Source organism: Mustela nigripes, chromosome 9, assembly GCF_022355385.1.
Source record: "Mustela nigripes isolate SB6536 chromosome 9, MUSNIG.SB6536, whole genome shotgun sequence".
NCBI classification, from domain to species: domain Eukaryota; kingdom Metazoa; phylum Chordata; class Mammalia; order Carnivora; family Mustelidae; genus Mustela; species Mustela nigripes.
In genome coordinates, this window is record NC_081565.1 from 49,054,508 (window position 1) to 49,066,004 (window position 11,497).

At 47.6% G+C, this 11,497-nt stretch overlaps 1 protein-coding gene across 2 annotated transcripts in view; it reads right to left on the minus strand.

Annotated features, from left to right (window-relative positions):
- Window positions 1-7,195, minus strand: part of ACER2 (alkaline ceramidase 2) — a 32,972-nt gene extending 25,777 nt beyond the window's left edge. Inside the window, exon 1 of one of the 2 annotated variants that reach the window (XM_059411575.1) lies at window positions 6,972-7,195. In XM_059411575.1, the coding sequence (XP_059267558.1) occupies window positions 6,972-7,095 (124 nt within the window). In that variant the 5' untranslated portion in view covers window positions 7,096-7,195. The remainder of the gene's footprint in view (window positions 1-6,971) is intronic. The other variant, XM_059411574.1, reaches the window with a different exon arrangement.
- Between the last annotated feature and the right edge of the window lie 4,302 nt (window positions 7,196-11,497).

The window sequence follows — 11,497 nt, forward strand, 5'->3', positions numbered from 1 at the left end:
TAGTCTATGACCTTTGTGTCTGGCTTCTTTGACTTAGCACAACATGTCTACGGTTCATCCACATTATGGTGCGTTCAGTACTTCCTGCTTTTTTGTGGCCAAATAATATTCCTTCATCTGAAGACCACATTGTTTATCTGCTCCCTCATTAATAGATTGTTGCAAATGGGGCTGCTATGAACATTCACGTACTTGTTTTCTTCTGGGTATATGCCCAAGTTGGCATTGCTGGATCCCATGGTAACTCCATGTTTAACTTACTGAGGAACCGCCAAGCTGTTTCCCACCGTGGCTGGACCAAGTTACCTTTCCACCAGCCCCATACAAGGGTTCTCGTAGCTCTACCACTCTGCCAACGCTCTGGTTGTTTTTGTTCTTAATGAAGGCCATCCTCCAAGGTACAAAGTGGTGGGGACATCCAGCTTTTGAAGTTTCCTTTCTAACTGTGACTCCTAAATGACAGCAGGCAGAGGAAGCATGCAGAGTGGGAAAACCACAGCTAAGTCGAATGGAGCAACACCGCTGGGGAAGGGTAGGAGGATTCCACAAGAAAAGACTAGAAAAAAACTTTCACAGGTAGGAGGCTGGGGCAGATGAAGTCCAGAAAATCAAGGGCCTGGGCTCTTTCCAAAGACCAGTCCAGTCCCCGCTGCTGAACAACACAGAGGCAGCCCCACGAGAACCGCGAGGGTGGGTCTCTGAGTTGAACTAAAGGAGCCTGGGTAGAAAAGCTTTACCAGACGTAAGAAAGTGTGCATGTGCACAACTAGACCAAACACCTCAGCAACACCAGACCCCTGAGGCAGACAGGTAAAGACTGGGATGGTCAGTGACCTAGGCAGGCAGGCCTCTTTCAACATCTGGGAGCAGGAAAGGTTATAAGGGACTCCACTTTTAGAAAGGCAGGGAAGAGAGGAGGGAATTCAGTCAGTGGCAAGTGGAGAACCAGATCCTGGTTTCTAATATGGTCAGGGAATGGATGGAATATGGTCAGGGGCGGGATGGGTGCAGGGTTGCCGCCGGGGGTTAAGACTGAAGCCTGAAATCCCCAGTGGGGCTGCCCTGTTGTGCAGAAAAAGGTACTTTCCTTCTAGTTCATCTGCTCTGATGGCGATCTTTTCCTCCTTCTCACCGGAAAGGCCCATAAGCTACTTGCAGCCCAGGGTGAGGGTTTGGATAAATGGTGTCAGGTGTCCCAGGCAGGGTGCAGTCTCCAAGCTTAGAAACAGGGCCGCTCTCAGTCACTAAGCAGCAGGTAAGGAGGAACTGGGCCTAGGGTCCGCATACATTGTCAGCAGTAAGCTGTTGTTTGACTATCCCAGCCTTTAACTTTCCAAGGAATCCTTTAAAGAACGAGAGTTCTTCGGGAGTAAAAATGAGAGTGCTTCAAGACCATCCAGCGCCCAGAAGGGCTCGGCAGGCTGGCCCATCACCCACAGAGCAGGGGCGGGCCCTAAGCTGTTTCCCTCCAACTCCCCGCCCCCCTGCCCTCCAGCTACACTCTGACCTCCTTGGCTGAACTCTTCGCTGGCTCTCTAAAAATTCTGACTTATCCCTGCCTTGTGCACCTGTGATACAATTTAAATGTGGCTCTCCTTGCCAGGAGCAGAGAAAGAATGAAAGGGGGAGAAGGAGAAAACGGAATTATTATACCAGAGATAACTCAAAACCTGATCTTTCTCCTTTTAGATAGAAACGTGTTCTCCTGTTCCGTTCTGTAATTTTGTTTCAAGTCTCCTTGCCATCCTGCTCGAGCGGGATACCCGTTGCCCTCAGATTCAGTCTTCCAGTCCCTTTCCTTGCATTTATGTGAATACATACGTATCGCGTATTAGAACATCATCACTCTACTACTTCTCTCCTTCAACAACAGGCCAACAACAGGCTACGCCAAACTTCTCCTCTTAGTTCAGACAGACTGACCTCACTTGCTGTAAGTGCCACATGTGGCGGGGGTTATCTAGGGGAAAGAGCCCCAGGGACCAGCCTCTCCTACAATGTCAGTGGTGGGGGTGGCGGCAGGACACATTTTGCTTTTTACCTCGTCTTCATTGCCTCAAACCCTTGCAATCTCCCTTGCTCCAGCCAAGTACAGCCATCTGCTAAGCTGTCCCCCCAAGCTGGCTTTGTCAACTTGTGTTCTTCACTTGTTTTTGCCTTTTTGAGTTTGTATTTAAATTCTGGGTAACATACAGTGCAATGCTGGCTTCTGTGTTAAACACGTTTAAATGTATTTACACACTTTTCACAAAGGTATGAAGTCATTCATTACACCTGCAGGAAAGTCATGGGACCTCAAACATTGTTTTTAAATGCACATATTAAGGAGTTCAACTTTGAAGCACCATTTGAACATCTCCCCAATGACACAGAAATCACCTTATTGCCTCTTCATAGCCCTCCTAACCAATGATGGTCCACCTCCACCATGCCTTTTAAAGCCCTCCGTCTATGAAAAGGAAAAGACCAAATCAGAGGGACACTCTCTCCCCGAGACAAAAAGAAGAAGGAACTCCGAAAGAAATACAGAAAAGCAAACAAGTCCCGGTTAAAACACACATTCAGCGGCTCCGTTTCGTCTGAGAAATGAAACTTCCCTTCACACTTGTGTGGGTTACTGAAGTTGAATAGTTCAGCCAAGGGGTATTTTTGAAAGCCTGTTGTTGCTTTGGAGCACTAATTAGCTTAATGTCTGCAGAGCAGATTGTTTTAATTAAAAGGAAACCGCAATTTTAAAATGTATTAATTATTTCCTTAGAAAGTTCCTCATTCCACGAATTCCTCCGGAACATCGCCCCAAAATAATCTCAGGAACAGGCAGCAATCTCCTCCCAACGCATGGGAGTGTGCGCTTTCCCAGGCACACAGTAAATGCTGACAAAGCAACAGGCTGTGAGATTTTCTGAACAGAAGGTTCAGAAGCAGCTAAGGGGTATTCCCCGGCTGAGTAGAAGGTCTGGGCCTCTTCACTGCATGCGGATGTCTAATCCTCCACTCCATCGCTGCCCTCGTGCCTCTGGGATGACCAGCTGTCCTGGCCTGCCTGGGACTGAGGAGGGTTCCCCGGGACACAGGCAAGGCCTGGACAAACGACCATACGTTGGCCACCCCACTCAGAAGACTTCTTGCAAAATTCCTGCCCAGCACCCGAACCCCATGTGGAATACCAATAATACCTTTGCCAACCTGTGTACCTCTCTGGGTTTGGCCATCACCACCCAAAAGATTGTTTGCAGGTGTGATCTCTGTGACACGCACACAGTAGCTGCCCAGTAAACAGACAGATCTAGCCATGAACAGAGACAGAATATATAGGTCATTCTGCCCTATGGGGACATGGGCCTTATCATATCAGGAGAACTACCTTCTTTATCTTGATGGGTAGCAGAGCTCATTGGGAAAGGCAACAGATGATGGACTGGTTTTATGCAGATAATTTGCTTCGAGACTTTTTTCAGCACCAGTGGATTTCCTCCTGAGCCCCTGAGTCACTGCCCATCAAGACAGTCCCCAAAAGCAAAGCCCAGTGGTTAAAAAGCAGACCCTACTTTTCTCTAAAGCAGTGCGTTCTAGAGTCCTTCTATTTGGTATGACTAGAGCCTGGAAACTTAAAACATAAAAAGGAACCCACATCCATAAAACTTGTAGATGGAAGAAACAGTACAAAATGTGCAGAAGCAAATGGCTATGGAAGAACATGACACATTCTTGGAAGGGAAATGTGGGCTTGGCTGAAGCAAAGGATGATGACAAGTCTTGAGGCAATAGAGATTTGCAGGGCCCCAAAGCAAAAGGCTTTGTCCACCCAAACCCTGTCAGTGCGAGTATACTATAAACAGGGTACTCTCTCTGGTGGACCATTTAACAACGATTATCAGTCTCTGAGTAAACTCTCTCCTTGATCTAGCAATTCCCTCCAGAATTCCCTCCAGAGGATTCGTACTTGTATAAGTCCACCCAGAAGCAGATATAAGGATATTTATTGCATCACTGCTCCAAAACCAAATCGAAGCGTAAAACAGAAACCGCCCTACATGTCCATCAATAAGAGATTGAGTGGTTAAATAAATCACGGTCAGTCCCTTCAATGGAACACTGATTAGACACTGTAAAGAGGAAGGTAAGTTTGAGCCAATCTAGGACCATCTCTAAGATCTATTAAGTGAAGACATCGAAAGGAGTCTGTGTAGTTATGATCTCAACCGGGCTGAATAAAAACTTAGATATTGGGTGTACACATTTAACATATGTATTTTATATACTCACACAAATGCGCATGTTTTGTACAATGCCTGAGAAAGGGTCTGAAAAGATAATACAAAAAAGCAGATTTTTCACTTTATAACTTGCATACTGATTTTTTTTTTTAACCCTGATCCTGCTACTACTATTTGTGAAAATTAGTAAGTGCAAACCTCACTGAAGTTGCCTGGAAATGCTCCCTGGGGAGGCTGGAAGGGGAAACCCACACCACTCAATGTGAATGACAAACCCCTAACAGAAGAGTCCCCAAGGAATTTATTCCAGGTCCCAACAGGCAAAGATATACATTGTATCTCCCACAAGAAATCCACTACCCCTACCCCTCAGCCCATGAACTCTTTGCGTTTCTCCAGTTCAAAACAACCCCTCCCAACTTCCTCCTTCTCCATAAGATAACATTCTGCTCCTTTGTTTATTGGTCTCACCTATGCTTTTGCTGTAGCTTTACTTGTCCTGAATGGCAATTTTCTCTTACTCCAAAATAAACCCATGTTTGCTGGTCAAGTAAATTTTATTTTTAAGGTGAACATTTTAAACAACTGTAACAAATAACTACACAAATTTTTTCATACCCAACATCATGAGTTCTATCCTGTAGATCAAATGGTCCCAATGCAGGAGTTTTCAGTTAAAAAATGACTGAATCATAAACAGCTATGCTGTGCAAAATAAAAAAGTCAAAAGGAACTACATGACATTTGCATCCTCGGGATAAGTATCTTTGTAGAGTCAAATGGGCTAAGGTCTAACTCTTAATTCTGCCATTTTCTTGACCTTGGCAAATTGTGTCATCTCTCTAGACCCTGGTTTCTTCCTTTCAAGTGGATCTAATGACGAGTGCCCACCACACGGGGTGATTGTGCACTACACAGCAGAGCTTGAACACCCAGCAAACAATTAATGGTAGCCAGTAGTGACGTAAGTTGTAGTAGTGATGTGCTACCCCCAAGACCCATTAAGAAGGTTCTAGATCCTTCTCCCAGTCATCCCCTGATTTTTATCTTTGGTTCCCAAAACTTTTCCTCAAAATTAGTAATGATTATTCTAAAATGGATAATTAGAACTGCTGCCTTCCAATGAGGATTTAATAAGCTATTTATCACCAAGTAATAGCTCACTGTCTTCCTCAGTACAAGAGAGAGAGAAGCACACATTTGTCCTGTGATAAGCTTCAGAAGATAAGTAGGGCAAGGAAACAGAGAGAAGGAAACAGTTTTTTCTAAGCTCTTTTGGACCCAGACTCAACAAAGTCAGGAGACCAAACACTTCTCTGAGATTTAAAGCTCTCTAATGGGCTAAAGCAAATTTGGTGGTTTAGGAGTATTGCAAAGAACAAGGCCTGTCAGGAGGACCAGCCAGGCTAATCACCCACAGACACTGAAGAGCACCGGGTACTCAAAGTACCCAGCCAGCTGCAGTACTGTGTGCCCCTGAGGGTACTCTCTGAAGGAAGGGGTTCAACAGGTGACCTGTAGCCACCTCCACTAGTTTTTCACAGGATCGATGGACAGGAAAGGGCAGGTTTTCTTGAAGAACTAACCTGGTCATAATTAAGAAGCAGGAGTATTTGTGAGAGAGGAAGGAGGGAGAGTGCAGGCTTTTGGACTGCGCCAGAAACGTGAGGATGACTGCTCCCTTCTCTAGAGTTCAGCTTCATCATCAATGAATGAAAGGGCTGTGACCAGCTCATCAGAGATCCCTCCAGACTGACTCATGCCAAGTACATTCTCTCCAGCAAATCCAAGGAGAAAACCCTAACGAACAACCTCAAATTCACAGGGACTTGTAAACCAGGAGCTCCTGGGTTTTTGTGTGTGTTTGGGCAGCCGCAGAAATGACCATGCAGAGTCTTACATTTGGTCTGAGAATCCTGAGCCACCGCACAGCGAAAAGAAGAGGCATTTCCTTCCAGCATCAAGCTTTCCCTCCCATAAATACTAACAGCAACACCCACTACTACTGCGGTGGGGAAGTTTCAGCCTGCCCGTAGTGGGACCAAGGCAAGCCCCACAAAACACGCACACAGTCACTCCCAAACTTCCCTCTCACTCCTCAGGCTTAATCGCTAGAGAGGGCATAGGCCTGGGGGAGTTGACTTGGGAGCTGGACTGAGCCTGGAAACTAAAGGCATGGGAACTAGTAACACCGTGATTCTGGCCCAAAGTAATTCGACCTATTATTGGTGTGTTAGCGGGGCGGGGCCAATCAGCGCGGTGGCAGTGGGCCCTGCCCCTGAAACCTGCCCGGGAACTCCCCCCCCCCCCCCCCCCCACTCGTAGAGCAGGTATTCACGGAGAAACCGCACAATGCGACCCAAGTGCGTCACGCCACAGAGATCCTAGGGGAGGAAGGGAATTGTCCCGGCGGGTTCGCCAGTCCCCGAGTCACCCACTACGTGAGGGGCTGGCGCGGACCACTGGCTTCGGGACAGGTGCCGGTCAAACAAGACAATAGAGCCATCAGAAGGAAATGACAAGGGGTGAATAAGCCCAGATGTCGGGATAGGGACAGAAGAGGACAGACAGATGGAGAGCTGGAATGAGCGCAGAGAAGGGGGCGCACGGATCGACCCTGGCCCTGGAGAGAGCATACCCCAAATACACGCAGGGACCCACGTCCAGGTTCCCGGTGCAACCACGATTAGAAATGGTCCCCTCCCTCCAGTCCGCCTGCGATCCCCGCTCCCGCTCCCGCTCCCGCTCCCGCACCGTGTTGTAGAACTCGGCGATGGCAGGCACGATGGTGTAGTTGTCCTCGCACCAATCCACCTCCGAGCTGCCGGCCCGCAGCTGGTCCCACCAGTGCGGGATGCTCATGGCCGCTGTGGGGCATTGGAGCAGCTGCTCCCCTAGCCGAAAAGAGTCCAGGGCTGCTGCTGGAAGCCGACTACTGCGGCCTCGGTTTTATACACAACGAGTCAGCCGCCGGATGTGGCGCCTCCCCAGCCGGCCCCCTAGTGCTCAGCTCCGCCTGTTGGACGTGACTCACTCGTGGACCCCTCCCCCAGCTCCGCCCCCTGGAGGGGAAGGCGAGGGTACGAGCAGGCCACGCCCACCCTGGGGGCGGGATGCGTGTGGGAGGAGGGGCAGTCCGGAAGCGCGGACAGAGGTCGGGGCAAGTCCGGATACCCGTGCTATGGCAGGTGGCAGAAGCCCTGAAGGTCGGCCCCGTGCCTGCCCATGCCTGCCCACGCCCACCTCCCCGGCTCAGACACACAGGCGCCACCACTCCCCACCACCCACTGAAGGATCCAGGCCCCGGTGGATTCTCAAGGAGTTTGGCACTGATCTGGCTGTGCCCTGCGTGGGACGCTGGTGTTCACACTCAAGAAAGAAAAGCCTTCAGTCCCCCTGAAGTCAGTGAAGGTTTGCTGAGCAGGACCCAGTGCCATGGGCTAGAGCAAGAAGACCTTACAGGGTGGAGTGGCCGGCTCAGTACCACCCACAGTTCAGTAGAGCACTTCTGCAATTTCCAGGATGCTCTTGGTGCCCTGGACTCCAGCCTTAGGTCTTTAATCTGGTCTTCAATTAAACACAGGGTGAAACTTTAGCCATAGCAACTCTCGGAGGACCCGGTGTGGCAGGTATGACCTCTCCAGGGCATCCAAAGTGCAAGAGATGATGGTGTATGTATAGCATTGATGATACACCAGGCACTGTTTGGGGAACTTCCATGTGTGCCTTACTTACTATTCTCAGGGGGATCCTGCAAAGTGGGCTCTAGTGACAATGACATTCCAGCCAGTAAGGCAGAGCTAGAAATCAAACTCATGCAGGATGCTCTCAGACTGGCTGGTAACTACTTTGCTGCTGTAGTCTCTAAAGCCTCATCTGAGCTCCCCAGGGACTGCCGTCTCTCCACCGGACAGTCCAGGCAAACCCTGGCTGGCCTCCAGTGTCCATCAGCAGATACCCACACAGGCATTCGCAGGCCTCCCCAGAGCTCCAGAAACTGTAAGACCCAACTCCTCCGTTGGTCTCCAGAAAAATCCAGCTTTCTTCCCCAGGGGGCAAATCACACTCCTTCATTCCTCTGTCCCAACTCTGTTTTCCTCCTAGAAAGCCAGTTCCACCGAGCTGGAACCCAGGTTCACGGGTACCTTCTCTTAAGGTTGGAATGACTCGGGCCTGTAGGACACCAGGTGTGAGCTGGGGGTTGGGGGGAATATTCCTCATGGCCACAGAGGACATTTAATTAGCTCATTTCTCCATGCCTCACAGCGCTCCCAATGGTCCAACACCAGTTTTCCACATTGTACTCCTTCCAGCACGTAAGTGGAAATAAATCTGTTGCCTGGGTGGCTCAGTAGGTTAAGCCTCTCTGCCTTCAGCTCAGGTCATGATCTCAGGGTTCTGGGATGGAGCCCCGCATCGGGCTCCCTCCTCCGTAATGAGTCTGCTTCTCCCTCTCCCTCTGCCTATGTGATCTCTGTCAAATAAATAAATATCCACAAGGTAGAAACTCTCTTCCTGTGGATATGCCAACACAAATCTGCCCCTCTGGATCTCATTCTCTCCCCAGTGCACATCGGAGCTTTTCAGAGGCTGAATGATGTCATTATCTCTGACGGCTTATGAAATCTGTGCTTGCGTATTCTTTGGTATTAAAAGTTTCTTTAGGAGTGCCTGGGTGGCTCAGTGGTTAAAGCCTCTGCCTTCGGCTCAGGTCATGATCCCAGGGTCCTGGGTTGGAGCCTCATATCGGGCTCTCTGCTCAGCAGGGAGCCTGCCTCCTCCTCCTCTCTCTTTCTGCCTGCCTCTCTGCCTACTTATGGTATGTCTGTCAAATAAATAGAAATCTTTAAAAAAATAAAATAAAATAAATAAAAGTTTCTTTAAATGTTGAATATGACACCCAGTTGCCTCAACTGGTTAAGCATCTGCCTTCAGCTCAGGTCCTGATCTCATAGTCCTGGGATCAAGCCCCATATTGGGCTCCCTGCTCATTGGGAGCTCTGCTTCTCCTTCTGCCCCTCCCCACCTCTCCCTCCTCCCTCTCTCTCTCTCTCTCGCTCGCTTTGTCCCAAATAAATAAAATCTTTTAAAAAATTAAAATTAAAAAAATTAATATTGAATATGAGGGGTGCCTGGGTGGCTCAGTCCATTAAGCATCTAACCCCTGGTTTGGACTCAGGTCATGATCTCAGAGTGGCGAGATCAAGCCCTAAGTGGGGCTCAGTGCAGGGTATGGAACCTGCTTAAGACTTCTTTCCCTCGCCCTCTGCCCCTCCCCCCCTACAAGAACATGTGCACACTCTCTCTTTCAAAAATTTTTTTGAATATGATAAATACTGATTGATATTACTACATGAAAGAATCTTAGGATCCTCAAACTTCAGTATAAAAGGAGTCCTCAGATCAAAAAGGTTGAGAACTGGGACGCCTGGGTGGCTCAGTTGGTTAAGCAGCTGCCTTTGGCTCAGGTCATGATCCCAGCGTCCTGGGATCGAGTCCCATATCTGGCTCCTTGCTCCGCAGGGAGCCTGCTTCTCCATCTGACTCTGCCTTCCACTCTGTCTGCCTGTGCTCGCTCTCGCTCACTCTCTCTGACAAATAAATAAAATCTTAAAAAACAAAAAAAAAAACAAAAAAAAACAAAAAGGTTGAGAACTGCTATTAGAAAAAAAGATATACTCAGTTAAACTCTCTGTAAGGTTTTTAATCTTTTCGACTTTTAAATATTTATTGAATGAGAGCTTTTAGACTTAGACATTTCTATCACTCTTGTGTGTACATAAAAAGGGAACACAACAAACTTATTAAAGACTTCTAATTTCTTCACACTCAGAATCTCTATTCTTTTACTTAGTCGTTTTTCAACTGAGTCATTGCTGTCCCCATATTGTTAATTACCAGACACTGGTGATGCAGCATTTCTTAACTACACTTCACTCCTAAATGCTTCCAAACCTAGGGTACATATTGTGATACTAGCACATTCTTGATCTTACCTGGAGGTTACAAGGAAAAGTGTTCAGACAATAGGCATCATGTTTCCTTTCTAGACAATCCTTAGGGGATCTGTTGACAGAAACATGGAGATTACAGCTGCCAAGTCATTCCACCAGGATTAACCACAGAGTTTGTGCGTGTTCAGGCAATGACAACATGTCTTGACCCCCACTTGGCCAACCGTGATTATAAGACGCCATTCACTGTAAGATGTATCTGGACTTCAGGATGTTACAATGCAAAACACTGTGACTTTTTAGCACCACTCAAAATGTAGAATTCACTGGATATAAATCTTTCTTCTGCAGGTCCTTCTAGAGACTGATGAGTTTTCCTCCTACTCGGGAATTCTTACTGGCAATGACTATCCTAGTTTAAGATCAAAACCAACCACCTGGGTTCTAATTACAATTGCACAGACAGACAGTGCTAAGCCTGAGGCTACTGGCGAACAGCATCAGGGACACAAGGGACGTTTCTCCAAAGACACCGGTGTTGCTCTTCTTGGGAGTGTGTTAAAGCTTTTTGATGTTGTCATCGACTCTCCCCATTGTTGCCACTTTTTCAATGAATGTCATCTAGTAATTTAACAGTAGGACCTATAATTGGGTCTTTAATTTTGAAATTGATTTATATTAACAATAGGCCTTGGCAATGACCTTTAATAGTTGAATACAAAACTCTGAAATCAGGTGTAAGCAGAGAGCTTGGGGAGAGCGGGTTGGGGGATGTGACCGCTGACAATAGGGCACTCCTGATTTACGACAATGACTTTCTTGTGTGGCTTTGGATCTCAATATGAGTCCGTGATACAGATCCTTGAGGAGGGAAGTCAGGATGCCAGCATCTTCTCTTTTTACAGAGTTTTTAACTCTGTTTATTTGGTCTAAGTAAATATCTGGTAATAAATATCCAGTTCAACTCGTTCTACAAGTGGAAAATATCAAGTCACAAAGTCTTCCTTGGAAAAAATTGCAGGCACCTATGCCAATGAAGCACGAAGTGCACGATCAAGGGTGAAATTTTCTGCGTTTTCCTGTCTGGCCAGAGTTTCTTACCATGGTCTTGCTTGAGGCTCGCTGTTCAGGCCCATGTTTCTCAATCGGCCATCCCCAGCCTAAGAGCCTCAGCATCATCTAGAAACTTCTTAGAAATGCAAATTTCTAGATCCATACCCCAGACCTATTGACTCACAAACTCTGGAAGTGGATTCCAGCAATCTGAGGCTCAACAAACTCTCCAGGAGATTCCAACCCACACTCAAAGTGCAGAACCACTATTTG